The 21465-nt window shown below is 47.7% G+C and overlaps 1 protein-coding gene across 1 annotated transcript in view; it reads right to left on the minus strand.

The window, feature by feature from the left end:
- The window catches only part of Pigr (polymeric immunoglobulin receptor), a 28817-nt gene continuing 7352 nt past the window's right edge, over positions 1-21465 (minus strand). The window contains exons 2-11 of the mRNA XM_057769832.1: positions 20126-20220; positions 10683-11027; positions 7219-7872; positions 5713-6045; positions 4872-5195; positions 3464-3656; positions 2976-3100; positions 2482-2613; positions 2316-2374; positions 1-1283 (exon numbers count right to left, since the gene is read on the minus strand). Of these exons, the coding sequence (XP_057625815.1) occupies positions 1188-1283; positions 2316-2374; positions 2482-2613; positions 2976-3100; positions 3464-3656; positions 4872-5195; positions 5713-6045; positions 7219-7872; positions 10683-11027; positions 20126-20198 (2334 nt within the window). The 5' untranslated portion in view covers positions 20199-20220 and the 3' untranslated portion in view covers positions 1-1187. The remainder of the gene's footprint in view (positions 1284-2315; positions 2375-2481; positions 2614-2975; positions 3101-3463; positions 3657-4871; positions 5196-5712; positions 6046-7218; positions 7873-10682; positions 11028-20125; positions 20221-21465) is intronic.

Below are 21465 nucleotides of genomic sequence, written 5' to 3' on the forward strand. Positions count from 1 at the left end.
GTAGCAATCATAGACTTTAATTATTAATTGACATTTCTGATTTGTTGGTTTCAGCCTGTAGGTGCTGGTTGAAGTGCAGAGAAAAACAGTCTTTTAATTTGACTCTTAGAAGAACAGTTGCTCCCAGGCTCAATCTTCTTCCTGTCTGCTCAAAACTCTCTAAATACAAGACGGCGAGAGCATTTGTTCCTTTATCTGAGGTCCACGTGAGTGACAGGAAGGGGAAAGGTGACACCGGGGAAAGATCCATTTGCATTTCTTCTTCTCCTCCTCCTTCTTCTGCTTTGAAACAAGGTCTTCATTGTATCCCAGGCTGGCCTCAAACTCCCTACGTAGCTAAGGATGACCTTGAACTTCTGATCCTATTTCTATATCTCTTGAGTGCTGGGATTGCACGTCTACAACGCCATGCCCATTTTACTTATTTCGTCTTACTTCCTCATACCAAAGTTCACCTTCTAATAAGGGAAGAGGTCTTGAAGGCAGATCCCAGGTCAACAGCCAGGAGTTTCCAGATCTGGTTTGACACTGGTTTACCTCACTGATGCCATAGAGCAAGTCTCTTCCATCTGAAAACCATGGTGCCCTTATGACTTACGTATGCCTCAGACTACAGGGATTTCTTATGTTGCCCTAAAGGGTGCTGGGGCAGAAGGTATGCCTGGTACTGATGCCATGTCAGTGAAAAGTCAGACTCTGGGAGGAGATGGGGCCTCTTCCAGTGGTGTGTGTAGAAAGGCTGTGGTCTGGAGCTCAGCGTTTAGTAGGCACCTGAATTCTAATAAACTCTCAGATGTGTCTTATCGAATGGAGAAGAGATGAAGGGAGGGATGGAGAGAGAAGAGTTACACTGACCTCCCATCATATGGTATAAGAAACTTCAAATGGCTCTCCCACCTGAGGTGCGCCCTACCTAACTCCGAACCCTCTTCTCTCAGAAATGTCTCTCAGGTTTTACTCCTTATTTCCACCTTAATTACTCCTTTAGCCGAGAAAAGCTGCAGGTCGGAACTCCTCACACCTCCCAGACAGGCGCAGCGAGGCCGGGCTTTGATAACTGAGGAAGGGACCACCACACCTCTGAGGACAGGAGGGAGAGGTCAGGAGACGAGTGAGTTCAGGCTGTGAGTGGATCAGGGTGATTCTCGGGTTGATTGTCACAGGCAGGGGTAGGTGGTCAGCACTGCCTAGACGTCCCTGGGACCATCGTGGACCTGTGCAGCTATGTTGCTGGTCTGGAGCAGGAAGGCTGAGTAGGCCAGGTCAGCTTCCTCCTTGGATGACTGGGGAGCAATAAGGGAGGCATTAGCAGATGGCAAGAAGAGGGATGTCCTTGTGAAGTTTGCCCTCTCTGCTGGAGCAATACCCACTTCTGAGACCCTGCTTTCAGTCCAGCCCCCACGCTCAGCAGGAAGAGTGACATTTTGAGAAATGGAAAGTTGCAGCCTCTAAAAATATCTCCCACTGTCTCACTACCCCCTTATGCAAAGTGGAGTGGAACACCCTCTGTCGGTAGGGACTGTCCCCAAAAGCTACGCCCTTGTATATGCCCTTGTAGTCCACAGGTGATGTGGCCTAGGTTGTTGTCAGTCGAGGTGTCCTGTGTTTTCTCTCCCTACCACCCTAGAGAGGTAGGTTTTTAGGTTTTTTTTTTTTTTTTTTTTTTTTTAGCACTGGCCAGAGCATGGCAGGGACTCATGTCTAGGACTAATTCCACACCCTGACCGTGCTAAATGCAGGGGTCTCTGATGGTATGAGGGGGAGCAGATACAGTAAAAAGTGTCAGTACCCCATGATTAGAAAAACAAGGGGCATCATAAGGAACCTTAGGAAGACAAGAAAGGAGGATAACTTGCAACCCAATGGCAGGAGTTGCTTCTTCTGGGGTTTCTTCATACTGGTTGAGGTGGACAAGGGCTTCTAGTGATGATCAAGGTGCCCACCATGAAGAAATGTCTTCCACTCTCAGGCCAAAGGATAGTCCCGAGGAAGCTTTCAAAGGAGGCTGTGTGGCCCACGGAAAGGCACTGAGGCCCCCATAACTCAGGAAGACCGCCCACCCAATTGTTACTGTTAACATGTGACCCTCCTCCTGTGACCACATTTTCTGCAGGTTTACAGCCTACAACTGAGTTCCCGTCCTTCTGAAGTGTCACACCTAAAGATCTGTCCCCTTCTCAGAAAGTCCTCTCAAATGCGGTATGTATATGGTCCTCCCTGTTTGGGGGTTAGTCTCCGGATGGGGGTGATTTTGTCCTGATATCCAACTGCGGTCTGAACTCCCTGCCATGCAGTGAGATATCCTTCTCCCTTACCCGTTTTGCCTTCTTGGATTCTTCTGGCTCTATGGCAATCTCAGTGGTAGTCACGACTTCTGCATGGAGAGAGAATGTCCTTAGCCCTAGCCATCACCTTTCCTTCCCAGATGGGGACAGGCCCAGTTCTGCTCTCCCAAGGGCTGAGTATTCTCAAAACACATACCATCTTTTCCTTCGAGGACTGTCTCGTGAATATCTGGAGAGATCCCCATGTTGTCATTGCCTCCCAAATCCCTGGAGTTCTTGAAGTCTCCCATGCTAATGTCTGTCCTGTAGCTGTTGAGTGACATCCGGTCTGTTGGGCAGAGGAGTCGGTGAGGGGGTAAGGCCATGGGTAGGGAGAGCAGGGTGTGCTGCTCTTCCTGAGACCTGCCACATGCCACAGCCCAAGGGACACCAAGGAGTGGTACTTTTTGATGCTTACCTCCAAATCAAAATGAAAATAGTCTGACTCCCTTTCTTGGGTAGTCAAGACTCTAGGACCCTGGCCAATCTGTGGCTCAGTTCACAGCGCTCCATTCTAGCTTAAACCAGCCCTGTGAAAGGTGGTTGCCCTGCCTCCATGAGGAAATGGGGGGATAGAATGAACTATACCAGAGTTGCATTGACAGATTCGCTGAACTGGAGGTGGGGTGGGGGAGCATCCTGGGTACTCACCTACATTCTTCCGATGTCGGACTCTCGCCACCCACACAGCCACAGCACCCACTGTTAGCACAAGACCCAGGGGCACCAGGGTGGAAAACAGCACTTTGGAGCTCCCACTGCTTTGTCCATCGGTACTGGAAGAGGGATTAAGTCAGCCCACCACTGAGAGGGAGGTCCTCAGAATGTGCTGGAAGAGCTGTCCCAGCTAGAGGTTCCCCCACCCCCAGTCTATCTGCTCTGTCTTTTTGATGCAGTTCTCAACTCTCTTTTGCTAAGGACCACCCTGAGCCCTCTCTATATTCCAGGCTTGAGATATTGAAGTGGCCTGCGCTGGCTGTACGGAAGGGATCTGCAGCCTCCCCTCCCCTAGCAAGCATAAGCGGAGGCTGTGAGAACCGACTGTCTACTAGTCTCCTTCACACTCTGCTGCTTGGTTCTAGTGGCCCAGACTTGGGGTTTGTTCTCTGCGTTGTTCTCCGAGTGGGGAATCTACTCACCTGCCAGCATCCACCGACGCTCTGCTGTCCTGAGCTTGGTCTCCCACACTCTCTCTCCCTGTCTCTTCTGCCAGAAGTCTGGGGTCCGGAACGGCTTTGTTCTCGATCTCGCTGGCGCTGAATTCACCTACCTCCTCTGCTGGAGCGGCGTTGGCCCGTGCGTTGGCGTCTGGTGCGCTGACTTGGCGTGACCCTGAAGCAGAGCAAAACAAAACTGGTTATGGCTTTTCCTCTGTGTTCTTAGACCCGTGGGTTAGGAAGAAATCACAAGGCGAGACTTCAAAGCTGCTGGGGTGGGCTCTGGACTGGCTCTGGACTTGGCAGTGGAGACCTGTTCTAGATCCCAGACACTATTTCTGCTCTTGCTGCCCCCCACACCACGATTACCTCTGTCCAATTCTATACCCCGTTCTTACCAAGTCTGTTTCCATCACCAAGGATCTAGGTAGCAGATCCACCTGTGACAGCAGGCTGACAGGGGGATTTTCATAGCAACAAAGCCTGTCCTAGAGCAGCCTCCAGGCAGTAGCACAGCAATGGCTTCCAGTGAGCCAGTTTTCTTGCTGAACTCAGCCTTCCTGAGATATCCAGGAACTGAAAGGCCCTCATCATACAAGACATCTTATATGACTCCTTCCTTCCTTCCTTCCTTCCTTCCTTCCTTCCTTCCTTCCTTCCTTCCTTCCTTCCTTCCTTCCTTCCTTCCTTTGTTCCTCCCTCCGTCCCTCCCTCCCTCCCTCCCTTCCTCCCTTCCTTCCTTTTTTCTTTGGGAGTTCATGACAGGATTTCTCTGTGTAACAGCTCTGACTATCCTGGAATTCTGTAGACCAGGCTGGCCTCAAACTGACAGAGATCCACCTGCCTCTGCCTCCCGAGTACTGGGATTAAAAGCATATACCACTACCACCTGGCTTCATGACATTTTAAACAGAGGCTGGGAATACGAACTTACTAGATGAGCTTGCATTAATTGTTCCCCACCCCCTTTTGTTCTTTTGGTGTCAGGAATTGAACCCAGGGCATTGAGCATGCTGAGCAGGGCATTGAGCATGCTGAGCACATGCCCTAACCCAAAGTAAACTCTCAGTGTTGTGCCTTAGTGTCCTCGATCAAGATGTAGGTACCTGACCATCTTTGGAGAACAGACTTATACGGATGTGACTCTGAAATTGTCATGTAGGATTCTGGATGGGGAGGGGGCTTCCCTCTGCTGTGAGAGGCACCTGTGAGGATTGTCTCGCTGCTGAGATTAAACAGAAAAGCTCTTACTGTCTGCTTCGCTAATCCTTCCCTCTTACAGCAAAACCCGGGGGTTATTCCTGATGGAGAAGCTTCTAGTCAGGAATGTTTGGTAAGTCCTGGCATGGGGGGCTGTGGGTGCAGGCACTGGCTGCCCTTGGAGACTCACCCCCTGTCTTCCCTTCAACTGCTATGTAGATGGCTGTAGTCTCTCCATAGGTCTGGCCTTGCTTCACCCCACACCAGTACCAGCCTTCATCTTCCTTCTCAACTGGATTCAGGGTCAGGGCGATGAGCTGGTTGTTCGGGTCACAGCTCACAGAGGACTGGCGAGCTTGGCTAGACAGGGTGTGGCAGCCCCCGTTGCTCCACTTGCACCAATATTTATCGTGGGAGTAGAGTTTGCAGGGATAGTGGCAGTCGAGCGTGAGAGTCTCTCCTAGCACGGCTTCCACGTTCTGTGGTGTCACCTCGAGGTTTGGCTTCCCTGTAGCTGGCAAATCAGACAAGGACATTGAGAATTGGAGATACTACAGGGGAGTGAAAGTGGCAGTTTTGGTGTCTCACGTGCATTGCCCCTGAAGACAGCATTGTGACGCACTTTTCTGAATACATAGGAAGCAGATGAAATGCGAATAGAATGACTATTGACGCCACCGTATCAGCCCAGAGTTTGATATAGAAATACAGCTTTGCTCGCTCATTTCTCTTGGCTTCCCTTACTTTCCTTTACTTATTTTTTCTAGGCTTAGCACACCAAGAGCATGTGCAATAGCTCACTTCAGGGGACATCTATCTCCAGCAAAGGAGGTCAATATTTGTTATCAGGAAGTGTTGCAAGTGCTGATTGAAAGAATATGGGTTGCTGGCCGTGGGTATGGAAATGGGACCTCTGGACAAGTAGGTCCTTCCTACACCAGCATGGAAGGAGGTGGCATAGCGGGAAAGATGTCTAGGGGATACTGCTGCTGGAACGGTCTTGGGCCTCCCGCCTCCACGTCATCTCTCACCTTCAGAAACCTGGAGTTCTACCGTGGTTCTCCAACGAGAGTCGCCATCAGTAAGACACCAGTAGAAGCCGGCATCCTGGGTGGTGAGCTGGTTGAGGATGACAGTGTAGGTGCCATCGCCTGGCTGATCAAACAGCGCCAGTCGGCCCTCGTACCCTTCATTCACGGTCCCCTGGCTCTCCACGAGCACCGGGCAACGCCCGTTTCCATCTGCTTCCCAGCGACACCAGGCCTTGAGGCTGCCGCTGTCCTTGGGGTTGTAGGGACAGGTAATGGCCACAGAGCCTCCTGTGACACCCTTCACCACAGTGCGAGTAGTGGGCATTGTAGACTCTGGAAGGACAGGTGGAACGGTGTGAATGGACAGAAGCACCCAAATAACATTGGATGTCCCAGGCAACTTTTCTTCCCATGACGTCCACCATGGGGAGAGGAAAGTTTAGATAAATCACTTCTGTCTCCTCAGAGAATGAAGAAAACATTGTGTTTATGCCTGGGTCTGTAGCCAGAGCCTGGGGGCCAGACTCCAATGACGTCAGTGTGGGTATCTATCCCTCTCTTTCCACCTCATCTCAGGGGGGTGAATGACATTTAGGAGAGAATATTGGCCCCTTTCCTTTGGCTTCTTCTAAAATCTCCCTCTAGATAATCTTTAAATTTATTGTACCTAAATTAAGAAAATTCATTTGGAATAGGTATACTTTAAAATAGAAATCAAAACAATATGGTATGATTTTAGTAAAGACCCCAAGAGTCCTCTTCAAGAGCTAATGCAGAGGTCCAGGGGAACCCTTGGTGACTGACTATGACAGGGATGTTGATGAAGACCCAGAGTTGGGAACAGGAAAATAGTACATAGTCCCCTTAAAGAAAGGCCATAAGGACAGGTACTTTGAATGCCAAGTACTGGCTTGTAGTTTCTCATGAGGGCCAGTCTGTGCACTGTGCTCCAGGGTGAGAGGAAGCATGGGTTGAATCATTCTGCCTTGTTGACAGCTCACGGAGGTGTAGCTACTGAGGCAGACTGTGCCAAATAACAAACATCTCCTTGAGCTGTGGGAGTAGAACGTTTAGATGCTGGGGTATTGCCTTTCCTCGAAGCGTTAAGGTCATGGTACGCCAGTGTTCTCTTATCTGAGTATGAGGGTTTTGGTGCCCAACTTGCTCTGGGGTTGGGTGAGCTGGGAAGGGGACATGGGCCTACCATGGTACTGAATCCCATCTACCAGTCATGCCTCCAGCAGGGCCTCTACTCTCCTTATTCTTGTTACCCAGGGATAACCATCACCAGGCCCTTGATAATGCAGAAGAATATTTGGGAACTTGCTTAAGGCAGAGGTTGCATACCCTAACTCTCCTGAACTGCCTCCCACTTAGTTCAAGACTTTTCCACGAGGAGATACCACTGACTGATGTGAACATCAATGAGTATCTCAGAGACTTAACCTATTCTCTCATCTGTTATCCCATGCCACCCCATCTTGCTTGCCTTTTGGAGGCTCTCACCTTTATTGACAAAGACTTGCCAGGCCTGGATGGGCCAGCCTTCTTGAGGCAGGCCAGAACGGCTGGCTCCGCACAGGTAGTGGCCTTCATCTTCCTTCCTCAGGCCTGTGATCAACACACTGAAATGGCCATTGTCGTCCTTGGGGGTTAGCAGGATCCTGCCCTCAAAGGCTGAATCCCTCTGTCCCTTGGTGTTGATGATGACATCACAAGTTTCCTTGTTCATCCGGCACAGATATTTGGGCAAATCTGCCACCTCACTGCCCAACGCACAGTCAAAAGTCGCAGAGGCTCTCAGATCTCTATAAACCAGCTCTGGCTCAGGCTCTAGCACCTGGAGGTCAGCGTTCTTTATGTCAGCATTAGTACCTTCCCCAGCCTGGCAGACATACAGCCCAGTATCACTGCGTCTTAGGTTAGTAATGGTGACAATGAATTTTGACGCACCGGTCCCGCCGGCCATAGCAAGTTTTACTCTGTCCTCATAGCTCGGGTTCACATTATTAGAGTCAATGATAAGTTCACAGGCTTGACCTATCTTCTTACACAAGGATTTCTTCTTAGCAGAGTTCACCGTTCGGAAAGGACACTCGATCGTCACAGTTCTGCCCAGGTCCTCTGTGTAGACATGAGTGTCCTCTGGGAACTCAGGAACTGAGGAATGAAGAACGGGGGTAAATTATAACTTTTGCTTTGTAACATAGGGCCATTTTCTATTCCCAGCGAGGGTTCTGGGTGGGCCAATGGCCTAGAATGGCCTCCTCCCTAGAGGAGCACTGTCAGAACTCTTCTGTTGGAGTTTCTACAATGATGCCAAAACAAAGGCCTCTGAAGCAAAGGTTTTACTTTGATTTTCTTCTGCCCGTTTGTTTTTCATGCCATGATTCCCAAAAGTAAACCATAGAAACCAGAACCTCTTTTCCAGGGCAGACCATAGAAACCATAACCCCTTTATCCTAGCCACCCACAAACCCTAAACATATTACTTTAACCTCCCATTTTTCTTTGTAACAACTGAGCAGAAAGAAGCTCCTGACCTATCATTCTATATATCAAGGTCTTCACTGCCCAGGCTGCCTCACACCCCCAAGGAAGCACCACAGTTGAGGGGCCAAGGAGAGTTTTCACAGGTGAGCCTTCCTGGGGTTTTCACTCAGTCTTCTACCAGTAGTTCATACCTGTCTTGTCCTGTCTCATCTCTGTATGGCCACCCCCGCTTTATGGAATTCAATATAAAGGTTGCATAGGAACCAGATCTTTGCATGGTCTTTGTAAAGGTTCCTATGATTGTAAAACTTCAATAAATGGGGACTGGAGAGATGGATCAGCAGTTAAGAACACTGGCTGCTGCTCTTCCAGAGGATCAGAGTTCAATTCCTAGCTTCCACATTCCTAGTGACTCACAACCATCTGCAACTCCAGTCCCACAGGATCGGACACCTCTTCTGGCCTCTGAGGCACCAGGAACACATGAGGTGCACAGGAATGTATGCAGACAAAATACTCATACACATAAAATAAATAGATAAAATTTAAAAACCAACTTGGTTAAATGAAATTATGTGTTCTCTCATTACCCTATCTTTTGTAGTGGAGCTGTTGACTATGACTCATAAGTGAAGTCAGAAATCACCCATCCATCGCCTTCTTCCAGGGCACTGCCTGACTTCCATCTCCTCAGGAAGGGTTTCTCTAAGCTTGCACTAATTTATCCCTTCTCTGTGTTCTCCCGGACATCTTTATCAGTCATCATATCCAGTCTAGGCTCTGCATCTATAGATTGGAGGGTGATGGTGTGGGAGGCCATTCTGTCTATGTGTTACTTTTATTGGTTAATGAATAAAGAAACTGGCTTTGCCTATAGCATGGGAGGAGGAAGGCGGAGTTAGAGAGAAGCCATGGAGCCTCCGGAGATAGATGCTGGGAACTTTACCCAGTAAGCCACAGCCATGTGGTGATATACAGATTAATAGGAATGGGTTAAATTAATATAAGAGTTAGCCAGCAATAAGCTAGAGCTAATAGGCCAAGCAGTGATTTAAGTAATACAGCTTCTGTGTGATTATTTCAGGTCTAAGCTAGCTGGGTGGCCAGGAACCAACAAGTAGTCTTCTCCAACAGGGTGGAGACATTTTCTTTACATTTTCCCTCTTAGCTGTGTTTGACCACATCTGTTTCTGGTAGGTGCTAAATTAACATGTGTAGAAACAATCGGAATTGAACATGAATTGTCCAAAAATAATAGTCCAAATATTTTGAGTTGCCTTAAGGAGCAGTGTCTGCTGTTGATCGTATTTTTGGGAGCCTGTATTCCCAGTCCTGTAGTAGTCTCCTGGGTATCTAGATGGGGTCTGCTGTGGATACTCCTCATCTCTTAGGGATGTGGTGCTATGACTCTCCAGGAACAACCTCCTTCTTTAGGATACAGTTAATGGCACACACATCCCAAAGAGTAAGGCGTACCCTCAGAGCCCCTGTGAACGTCCTCCCTTGAGTTTTCTCTTTTAACTCTCCTTGGACAATCAGAGATGCCCTCACTGATGGACCAACTCTTGTCAGAAAACTTTTTCTCTTTCTCTCTTCAGTTACAGTGAGCTTGTTTAGTGGCCAGTCTCTTCAGGGGCCTAGACTTCAGTTAAAAAAATAATCTAATTCATCATGATAATTCTAATGGAACTATCTACTGTTAAGTAGAAGGTTTTAATTGTGAACAGGAGGGAGAGTACAGCCAGAGGCATCAGAGAGAGTCCAGAGGATAGAGAGAGAGTGGTAGACTAAACATGGCCATCAGACTAGGAGAGAAGGGGGGTATGGTAAGGAGTAGGGGTGGGAGCAAAGAAAGTGTGGGCCAAAGGCGTGGGCATAGTCCAGACAGCAGGGTAAAAGGAGAAATGAGGAGCTGTGGTAGGGAGGCCCACGAGCTGTAGAAGTTTAGGGTAGGGGAACGTCAGGAAGAATAAATGAACAGCAGGTACTCCTGATGCTGAGGGATCCTGGAGGCCAGCATGGGTTTTAGTATGCTATTAGGCACCTCAGATAGCCAGTTGTCCCTTCTGTCAGCTGTAAGGGAAATAGCTCCTTTAGCAGAAGGGAACTGGCTTCACAAGTTCCTGAGGAATGAGGGTTTTTGTCTGTCCTTCAGAATTTGGGGAAAAGGAATTTTCTTTGAACATGGCATCATGTCTCAATTCTATCAAATACAACAAAAGCTGTTCTCCTGGCACCCATCTAAGCCTAAGATGTTTGTTAGAGATCCGGAAGAAAGTTTCGCCCATCTCCCCAGATATGCCCCACGTGTCTTGATGTTCTACTGTGAAAAAAGAGGCCTTTGCCTCAGGACGGAGGAGACTTTTGACTCTGTGTCAGGATACCCTTCTGTAGGAGGTATCTTCCTTGGGTAAACTCTGTCATTGTACCTGAATTGTTTTAAACTATTTTCCTCCCAGGGAGCCTGGGATTTTTACCTTGGCTGACCTCCAGGCTGACATCGAAGAACAGGGGTTGGTTACTGGTGCCCAGGCCACATTTGTAGCTCCCAGTGTCATCCTGGGTGAGCTGCGCAATGTTAATCACAAATGTATTATTCTCTGGGAAGTTGATGAGCTGGGCTCTGCCTGCATACTCCGTGGAGATGAAGCCGTTTGAAGAAATGAGGGTTGTGCAGAGGCCGCTGGCTCCTTTCCGGCACCAGTACTTCCGGGTGTGTCGGTTGACAGAGGTGGCTGGGTAGTAGCATGTGATGGACACCGAGTTACCTACCACGCTGCTCACATCCTGGGGACCAAATATGGGGCTTTTTGTGATGACCGCTGTGGGAACAGAAGACAAGAGTTTTAAGAATGGAGAGAGGTCAAGTGGGCTGAAATGATTCACATAGCTCATCCGGAGGAATGCAATTTTCTAATTAATGTGTACTCCCTGACTATTTACATGATCCTACAGCCACACGACATTGTATGGAATAAAATGGTTGCTTAATCATAATTTGGCTCCATTTTAATTGTAATGTGGTAGGTAAGTAAATTTCATTTTGTACCAGTCATCCACTTTAGGGCTGTTAGCCTCTGACCTACATTCCTAAAAACTCTGACCCCTTGTCTCCTCCCTTAAATTGTGTAACTGTTCTGAAATGATTAACAGTTTGCTCTGGCTTCTGTGAACACGCTTATTGCTGTGGGATGGGGAATGGCAGTTTCTCGTGTAGCTATAAATTCTGCAGAAGTGGAGAAATTGTGGTGTTCACCCTTAAAATTCTTCCCCCATCTGTTCATGTATGGCACACCTCCGATTTGGCTTAGAGATACTTGCCCTGCTAGCAGAAATAATAATTTTGACTAATTATTTCTGCAATTGAGTCTGTGGTATTTCCCAGGGGCCTCAAACTCCATGACATTCTTGGAGGCCCCAGTGAGATTCTGAAATACTCCAGACTCAGGGCCAGGGATCCAGGATAGGCTCCAAGTGGGGACAAGTCTGAGGTAGACTTGGAGACTCAGGCACATCAAGAGACCATGGTTGCCACAAATTAAGTAGTCATTGGTCAGAGTCAGGCCCTAGTTGGGGGCAAGTACCACAACTGGGAGGCCCGGCGACATACAACCTTAGATGGGGCAAGAACTTCTGTGGACTCGGAGGTCCAGGGGTGTCCCAGACTGTGATCACTGCAAATTTGCAAATTGAAACAAAAGTAAGGGTTACTGGGTAGTGTGCACTCAAGACAATATTGATCAGTGAACTGTTCTGGGAAGTCCTGACGTCTTGGGAGACATAAAGGAGGAGATTTAATGTGATTGTAGACTCAGTATCCAGGGACAGAGGAGATGTCCTCCTGTACCCTTGGGGCTTTGGCATATGAATGAAGTTGACCAGTGTATTTCTGTGTCTGACTCCTCTGACTATGTGGATGTTTTGTCTTTTTACATTGTTTGCATTTGGTGAATTTGTGCTTTCTGGTGTGCTTATAAGTTTTGTTACAGAAAGGAGAAGTTTAGAACACACAGCCAAGTTTCCCCTGAGCTGCATACTGCAGTACTTCTAGGAGGTCCATGAGGCAGATATGGAGTTAAGATGTCATCTCGAGAGCTCTGCATTCTGTGTGAACTTGAATGCCCATCTTTGCATGTGTGGTGGCCAAAGGTAGGGTCCATCAACCCCCTAATTTCCTAAAGAGAACCCTAGCCACCCAGACCAGTTTTCTTATATTGCTTGCTGGTTCTTCCTCCTCCTTCTCAAACCCCTTCTATGGCTGGAATGTTGTGCCCTTAAACAAAGTTCTGTTTTAGTTTTAAAGTCAATAAATCAAAGACTGTAGAAACCTAAGTAAAATGCCTGGACTCTCTGGACTGGCCAGTGTGAAGGAGGAGAATCTTCCCTATGCATCCAGCCAGTTCAGTATCCGACTGTATCTGAGAGGGCCTGAATCAATTGAGACTGAACACTGTCTCAATGATCTATCTGGACCTGCCATTCCCTTCACACACTTTGGGTGGGCTGAGTTAGTCTCCACCTCAGCTAAACAAGACCCCAGCTGCGTTCCCTCTTAGGAAGGCACCCCCAGTGGGTTCCAGCCCCCATTGGCACAAAGAGTTTTGGGGGAGGAGAGACCCAGACCTCCTCTAGTTTTTGTTCCTCTCTTGATCAGTCACCTGTATAACAGGAGGACTTAGAACCCTCCCTTCTCTGAGGTGCCTCAGCCCCTCACTGGCCTGATGGAAACTCTTTTCTTTATCCACCAGCCCATCTGGGATGATTGCAGGCAGCTTCAAGGTCTCCTTTTTACTATTAAGGAGAGGGTTATAATCATGACTGTGCCTAGGAAGGCTGTGATTGGTCCATAGTTACCAGGGCAAATGCTGAAGAAAGGGTTGAGTGAATATTGCCCTCAACTTTGCCAAACTGGGATCCCAACATTGACCAATGTCAAGGCAGCACTAGACACCTATTGCCAGGCCTTAGTAAATGTAACAAGAGTAGAGCCCCAACTTATCTCTCAAAGGTATCTGGGGTATTTGGGGGAAATTATGAATCTCCTGGTTCTTGGAGCACCTCTGAGAGGCTTACTGGGAATTTACCTTCATAGATCTAGATGCCCTAGAAAACCAGCAGGTTAGTAATATTGCTTTTGTCACTAACCATCCCCTAATATTCATAAGAAGTTACAGAAATTAGAAGGGTTTGAAGGAATGAATAGGTCACATTGATTAGGAATAGCTCAGAAAATTTAACAATAGAGATCCAGATAAAAAAACAAAAAAAACAAAACAAAACAAAACAAACAAACAAACAAAAAACAAAACCAGAAAACTGGCCAGATAATAAAATGGCCATGGTAGAGAAGAGACTGATAAAAACCAAAAGCACCCCAGGTGGCCAAATCAGCTTCGATCCATGTTAGAGAAGGACCAATGTGCAATTGTAGAAAAAAGAGACATTGGGAAAAGATGAATGAATGCCCTCATTGCAGACAGAGAGGAGGGGGCAAATCCTCAATATAACAGGATGAGATTGATGGGGTTAGGACTCCATACCATTGAGCCCCCAGGAACCCATGATCACAGGAAAAGCATGGGGCAGAGCTCTCTGGTTACTAGTGGATATGGGCGCAGCCCATTCAGTGCTAAACCAACCCCCAGCCCCCCCCCCCCCACTGAGAAGGAATCACCATCCAAGGGACCACAGGACTAGCACCTACATTTGAGCCACCACCTGAGAAGTGGACCTTGGGCAAGGTAGTGTGACTCATTCTCTCCTTGGTAAACCAGATTTTCTGCACCTCCTGATTGGTAGAAACTTGTTGAGCAAAGTTGGTACCATCATGGTCAATGAGAATAAAGCCACTTTGGACCTCAGGAGTCCATACACAGTAATCCTGGTGACTTGCTCATTATCAGAAGGATATAAAACAACAGAAAAGAGTAATGAGGATCTGGGAAGAGTTGAGATACTCCTAATGGGATTGATGGATGCTATTATTCCCTAGAGTGTGGGCAGAAACCTGCTGCCCTGGACTGGCCTCACACTGGCCGTGAGCTGCTGCTCAGCTCTTGAGCTCAGCCTTGTCTATAAGTAAAAGCAGTACCCTATTTTGAGAGACATTAAAGCAGGCATCAGAAAGCACATCAGTTGCCTTAGAGATGCAGGGATTTCCCTGAAACACGCTTCAGAACACTGCTCTGTCATTAAGGCAGGCATCAAAGACTGTCATTCTGTTTAGATCTTAAGGGGAGACCAGAAATCATCCCCAGAGGACACCCAATCTGTACACTTTGCTCTGTCTGTTGCCTCAAGGATGAACTGTGCACACTGTCTTAGACCTGAAGGGTGTCTTTTTTTCTCTGCTTTCGGCACCTGTGAGCCACCTACATTTGCCTTTGAATGGAGAGACCCCAAGTCAGGGTTCAGCAGCAGTTTCCCTGGACTAGACTATCCACAGGGGTTTAAGAACTCTCCTGATCTCTGATGAAGCTCTTAGCATGGACTTGCTTGGGCACCTGCAAAGGACACCTGAATGTCCTAGCCTCTTGCAGTATGCAGATGAGGTCACTGAAGCACATACCCTGGAGGAGTACCAAAAAGCCGCAGAGGGACATCTCAAAACGCTTCAGCTGCTGGGCTACTACGTGTCTGCAAAAAGGCCCAATTGTGCTCCCATAAAGTAATTTATCTGGGTAATGTATTGCTTTGGGGGCGGCAACAGGAGAACCTTGTCATCAACTAGGATTCAAGCTATCCTGAATATCTCAGAGGCAGGTGAGAGAATTCCTGGGTACAGTTGGATACTGCAGACTGGGTGTTAGGTTGGGAGCATAGGTCCCAGTCCCTCGCATCTATCCCAGCCCCCAGGCCTGGTCTGGACTTCAAATCCCAGCAGGCCAGGTCCTGACCCCTCCCTGGGGATGGGGTCAGGACCACTCCCCAGGGTACTTAAGTGATTCCCCCCAAAAGAAAAACAGGTGGTCTCCCTTTCTTCCTCCCGGGGGTCACGTTCCTGCGGCTTTCCGATTTCCCCCTCAGGGCCACCCAAGAGCACAGATCTCCCATTAAACCTGGATATTTCTTAATTTGGCTTGACTGGGAATTTTTGCGTCGTCAGGGAGCTTGTATTAGGAAATATTCCTAACACTGGGGACACCCAACTTTGCTGAAATAGCACAGTGGTTATTTCAGAGCCTAAGGAAGCAGACCTGTGAGCTGGGAGGGCAAAGAAAAGGAGAAATTCCGAACACTCAGGGAAGACTGGTGTCAGCCCCTACACTCAGACTATCTGACACTGACAACCCCTTCCACTTGTGGGTGGGTGACATGGGGTGGCAAAAGGAGCAGTGACTCAACCCTTGGGGCCCTAGAGACGGCCTGTTGGTCTGAATGCCTAGACCCTGTGACTGCGGGATAGCCAGCTGGCATCTGGGCCACTGCTGCCCCAGTGCTATTGTTAAAGGAAATTGATGAACTAACCACGGGAAGGGAAGGGGTTGGTTGTCCCCACTCCATCGAGATGCTCCTTCTAGGAGCCTCGGACACAGGATGTCAAACATACACCTCACTTATTAGCAGGCACTCCAAAAGTGCACCGAGGCTCAAATTTTCACATCTGCTGTGCTAAACCCAGAATCCCTCCTTCTGGACCCTGAAGAACAGCCGGCCCTTGCCTGTGCCCAGGTCACTGACCGCCTGCAGTGTGGACAACTGGATCCCTAAGACCAGCCCCTTGGGAAGGCAGATGTGACCTTATTCACCAATGGGAGCAGCTATGTACAAGGTGAGCAGGAGGGGCTTTAGTGACACTCCCAAATGCGTCACTTTCTGGGCACAATCTCTACCCCAAAGGTCATCAGCCCAAAAGGCAGAAAGGATAGCCTTGACTCAGGCACTAAGATGGGGAAATAGCCGAGCTGTCGATATCTGTGCCGAAAGCTGATACGACTTTGCCACTGCACACGTCCGTGGTGCCTTGTCCAGGAACACGGCCTGCTGACCTCTACAGAGAAGAAGATCAAAAACCAGGGGGAGATCTCTGCTCTCCTAGCAGCTTTTTGGCTGTCAGAGAAGCTTGCTGTTATCCATTGCCTGGAACACCAAACGGGATTTGGTAGAAACCTGAGGCGACAGATTTGCTAATGCCACAGCAAGAATGGGAACCACAAAGTCAGTGGGGCCACCACAACCATTCAGCCCCCCCAAATGCATACACCTGCGAGGAAGAAAACTGGGGCAGAGAGTAGGGGCCAACTGAGATAGAGGCCTGGTGGATGCTTCCAGACAGATGTCCCGTCCTACCAGAAGCCTTGGGGTTCATCACTTCTCTCACGAACCCTCCTTTCCTCTTTGGGGTCTACCAATGGGCGGGCCTTCACAGCCAAAGTCTTTCAGCAAGCAGTGAACACACTAGGAATACATTGGAGATTATGTTGCCACTACAGGTCTCAGAGCTCAGGACAGGGAGAAAGAGCTAATGGGACTATTACAGAAATAGTCATTAAGTTCTGGGCAGAAACTGGCAAGAAGCTGGTGACTAGAGCTGCCTCCAGCCGTTCTTTTTAGGATCAGGTGCGCCCCCTACCGGGACAAGCTACATCATTTGAAATAATGTTTGACGGTAGCCTCAGCTTATTCCTGCAAAGGGAAGGTTACAGACCATTGAAATATCTAGTGATTCCTTCTTCAGTCCTAACAGGCAATGCTGCAAAGCACCTGAGAACCCAGAATCGTCTATCACCCTCACCGCTGATGCTGCTTTTGACTGAACAGAAGCACAGGTTCCAACCTGGGCACTTGGTGTGGATTCACCGCTTGCCCAGCAGAACCCTGGAACTTTCCTGGAAAGGGCTGTACCCAGTGATATTGACAACACCCGTGGTCATCAAGGTAGCAGGGACTGAGGTTTGGAGCCATCACTCCTACTTTAAGGTGAACATGACTCGCCAAACGAAGGCGACAAGCGGAGAGTTAAAGGGGAGATCACTAGGTCCCCCTTAAGGTGCGGTTCATCGGCCACTCGGAATCAGACCGACACTAATGCCGGGAATCGTGACAAGTACCTTCTATGCTTGACCTACTGCAAATGTTAAGGTTTGGGACTGGGAGTTGTCATGAGAGCCATGCAAATTAAACCCATGGTCAGATTGAAGAAAAATAATATATGTTCTACAAAATGCTGCCTCCCAGCCTATGTTTAGAGTTGGTATCTGTGACCTGTTTGCGGACTATCTATCCAGTCTGACTAAAAGTATCGTCACTGCTCACTCCTAAGATGCGGTATGTTGAAGGCAACATCATGGTCATTCTAGGATGTGATAAAAATATAATATATGAAATCCTTTTCCATATATGTCCAGCTGATGGGCCAACAGACTGTCGTCAGCAAAAAGGAGATTATCATTGTACTGATCCAAACTGTGAGGCTGAGTTTGCCCGAGAAAGGGTATTAGGCACCTGTCTAGACCTGGAATCCTTTTTGAGTGAGAAATCCCTCCCCGAGGGTTCACCCATAGGAAATAAAGCTCCTCTGGTGGGAGAGTCATGACCTGGAAAGAACTGAGCACCCAGCCCTGGCTTAAGAGTCCATCCCCGGGTTTCCATTTTGACATCAAGAGTTTCAGTTTTCAGTGGGCTGTGGATTTCTCTCTGTGGGAAAGGGTTAGGGTTAACACCCCTCCAAGTTAGCCCTATAGGCCCAGGAAAAAGCTAGATGCCTTAACCAAAGACTAGGGTGTATCCTCTCCCCTTGAACCACTCCACCCATGGAAATAAACCAGCCTTCAGTCCCATCCGGGAGGGGTGTATGGTAATAGACTCAACCTAAGCCCGGATACAAAAATACACAAAACAACTTCATCTCCCAAAGGTAACCCTGAGCTCAAGACCGTAAGGTTACTACACAGCTTGATTAAACCAAACCCTCTCTAACCTGGGAAATGAATATTGCCTTTGCCTTGACTCTAGGCCTCCTTTTTATGTGGGGACAGGGGTCAATCTCTCTATTGTCTCGACTACTACCAGATCTGGGAATTAAATTGTGACTCAGAGGAAGTAAGCGCACCCTCGGAGCCCTCCAAGGAACCTCCAAATTGTTTAATCTCTTCAACTTATAGCAACTCAGCTTCCCTTTAAGGCCAATCCTGTAGTTAGTACTCATGTGTACACCAATGAAGTCTGAATATATGAGAATGCACTTTCTGGCTCCTTTAGGGACATGGTGGGCCTGCACATTTGGCCTCGCTAGATGTGTAACAGCGGAGCATCCAGAATTCGGGACATGGAAGGGAATCTCTGTATTCTAACCTATATCCTTCCTGAGGAAGGTGTGTTGACTAGAGAAGAGAGTAGAAAACAATTGCTTGTGGATGAAGGACACTCCCGCCATGAGGGCCAGGGTCTAGTTAGAAGAAAAAGAATAGTAACTCGGCTATAGTTAGACCCCTCGTAGTGACAGAAGGGATCACATCCATAGCTGCCTTGGGAAACGGCAGCTTTAATTCCTCACGATCAGACTTGCAAAGCTCTAAATAATAGAGTAGACCAGGGCGTACAACATCTCAATGATGCTGTAGGACAACTTGAAAAACAAGTAGACTCCCTAGCAGAAATGGTTTTTACAAAACTGTCAGGGATGAGATTCGTGCCATCGGATGTGAAACATGCTGATTTGATGCCAACAGCTAGGGAGTTATCTCAGAAACATTAAACATGATCCAGAAAAACTTAGATGCAAGAGCAGAACATGATGAGGCCTCTAATCGGTATCCATCCGTTTTCTCTTCCCATGGTTTACCACCCTTGACCGCCTTAGCTGAACCTTTTACCGCTCGTTGGAGTTATGATCAGCCTTTGAATTTTAAATCGGTTGCTAACATACATTAAATAACCAACTCTATTAAAAAAATTGATTCAGCAAGGGTCAATGGTTTGATTCTATGATCTAAAGCCAGTGGGGAATATGGTGGCTAAGAAAATTTCATTTTGTACCAGGAACCCACTTTTGTAGCTCTTGGCCTCTGACCTAAATTCCTAAAAGCTCTGACCCCTTGTCCCCTCCCCTAAGCTGTGTAACTGTTGTGCAATGATTAACAGCTTGTTCTGGCTTCTGTAAACACACTTATCACTGCGGGCATGGGGAATGGCAGTTTCTCATGTAGCTGTGGGGGAGGGGAGGGCAACAGTTCCTCATGTGGGGGGGGAGGGGGGAGGGGCAATCTTTATGCAGTTGTAAATTCTGCAGAAATGGAGTAATTGTGGCCTGACCTTTAAAACTTGTTCCCCCATCTGCTCAGGTACAGCCCATTTCTGATTTGCTTAGAGATAGCTGCCCTGCCAGCAGAAACAATAAATTTGGCTAATTATAGTCTGAATTGAGTCTTTAGTCTTTCCTGGTGGTCTTGAATTCCACAAGGGTAACTCATTAACAAAAATCTTTTTTTAAGGACGGTGAATGGCAGACTAATGGCGTCTTACACTACTTTTCAGGATGTTGTGTTTTTGCAGTGACTATATAATTTCCCTTGATAGATTATTTCCTTCTTTTTTTATATTAAAAACATTAAGGGCCAGGAAAATTTGTCAATTTAGTTGATTTCCCCCAAATCATACAATTCAGAAAAGATGTTTGGTTTGGAGTTCAAAGTCTTTCTTGTTTTTATTTTTTAGTCTGCAGAGAGGACTCTCTAACAGATTCCTTGTCTTAAAATCGGGAATTCTCATCCCTGTCTTTGATTTCCAGTGCTATCAAAACCCATTTTTAGACATGTCTTTTTCTGCATTGCTGTGTGTGACTGTCGCATAGGGATACACACCCTATGAGGGACATTGCTAGGGATGACTCTGATGTCAGGGTCTCCATGGAGCTGGATCCTAGGAACAAGGAGTCTAGGGGAAAAGAGTGCAATCTGGGGAGCTGGGACAGCAGACCCACCTGGGAGGACAGCGAGCAGGATGGCGAACACGAAGAGCTTCATTGCTGGTGGCTTCCAGGGGGGCTGTGCCATTCAGGTTGGCTTCTATGAGATGCTGAAAGAGAACAACCAAGTGAGATGAAGTTCTTCTGCAACACCTGGCTGCTTCCCGTCTGCAGAAACCATTGAAAATTCTGTTGAATGACTGGATGAATGTGTGAATGGTGCTTCCTCATTGCTAAGAACTCCCGGGTTCCCGTCCCCGTCTGTGCTCTCTCTCTCTCTCTCTCTCTCTCTCTCTCTCTCTCTCTCTCTCTCTCCCTCTCTCTTTCGTATCTATAATAAAAACCTTCCTCTTAACCAACCCATGGAGCAGCCACATTGTCAGTTTATACAAAAAAATATCAACCTTTAATCCCAGCACTCGGGAGGCAGAGGCAGGTGGATCTCTGTGAGTTCGAGGCCAGCCTGGTCTACAAGAGCTGGTTCCAGGACAGGAACCAAAAGCTACGGAGAAACCCTGTCTCGAAAAATCCAAAAAAAAAAAAAGAAAGAAAGAAAGATATTAAAAGACAGTCTTGGACAAACAATTGGCTCTTAATTCCTCTTCAACAGTTATAAGTACCTTATCTTCTTACCTAAACTTAGTGTTTCTTTGGGATAGCGATATTGATGACATTTCTTAGTCATCTTCCAGGACACAGTATTGGGCACACAACATGGCCCTGTCTCTCCGATATTGATGACATTTCTTTGTCATCATTTAGAACACAGTATTGGGCACACCATAACATGGCCCTTTCTCTCCGTGTCAGTTACCTACCCTATATCCCCGAGAGTGGAGGAGGCTGACATGCTGTGGGTGGGTGATCAATAAACTGACAGGAAGAGACAGACTAGCGATTCTGGTGTTTGTAAAGGTAGACAAAGGCTCCCACATGCCCCACAAGGGTTAACTGTGGGATGGACAGAGTGAGCTGGGGAAATCTGAACCCTAACTTGTCTATGCTCTCAACCTCCCCAATGATAGTATGCTTACATTGGATGCTGGAATGCCCCTTGTTTGTCAAAGACTGTCTTTGCTATCATTTGTATAAGCTGACATGACCACTCCGTGGTATGGCTAAGAAGAAGGTGTTCTTATTTGTTTGTTTGCTTGTTCGAGACAGGGTTTCTTTGTGTAACCCTGGCTATCCTGGAACTCACTCTGTAGACCAGGCTGGCCTCAAACTCACAGAGATCTGTCAGCTTCTGCCTCCCAAGTGCTGGGATTAAAGGCGTGTACCACCATTGCCTGGCTAAGAAGAAGATTTTTTATCATAGATATGAAGCAATAATGTGGCGGGGGGGGTTGCAGATA

This window comes from Chionomys nivalis, chromosome 5, assembly GCF_950005125.1.
Source record: "Chionomys nivalis chromosome 5, mChiNiv1.1, whole genome shotgun sequence".
In the NCBI taxonomy this organism is placed as follows: Eukaryota; Metazoa; Chordata; class Mammalia; order Rodentia; family Cricetidae; genus Chionomys; species Chionomys nivalis.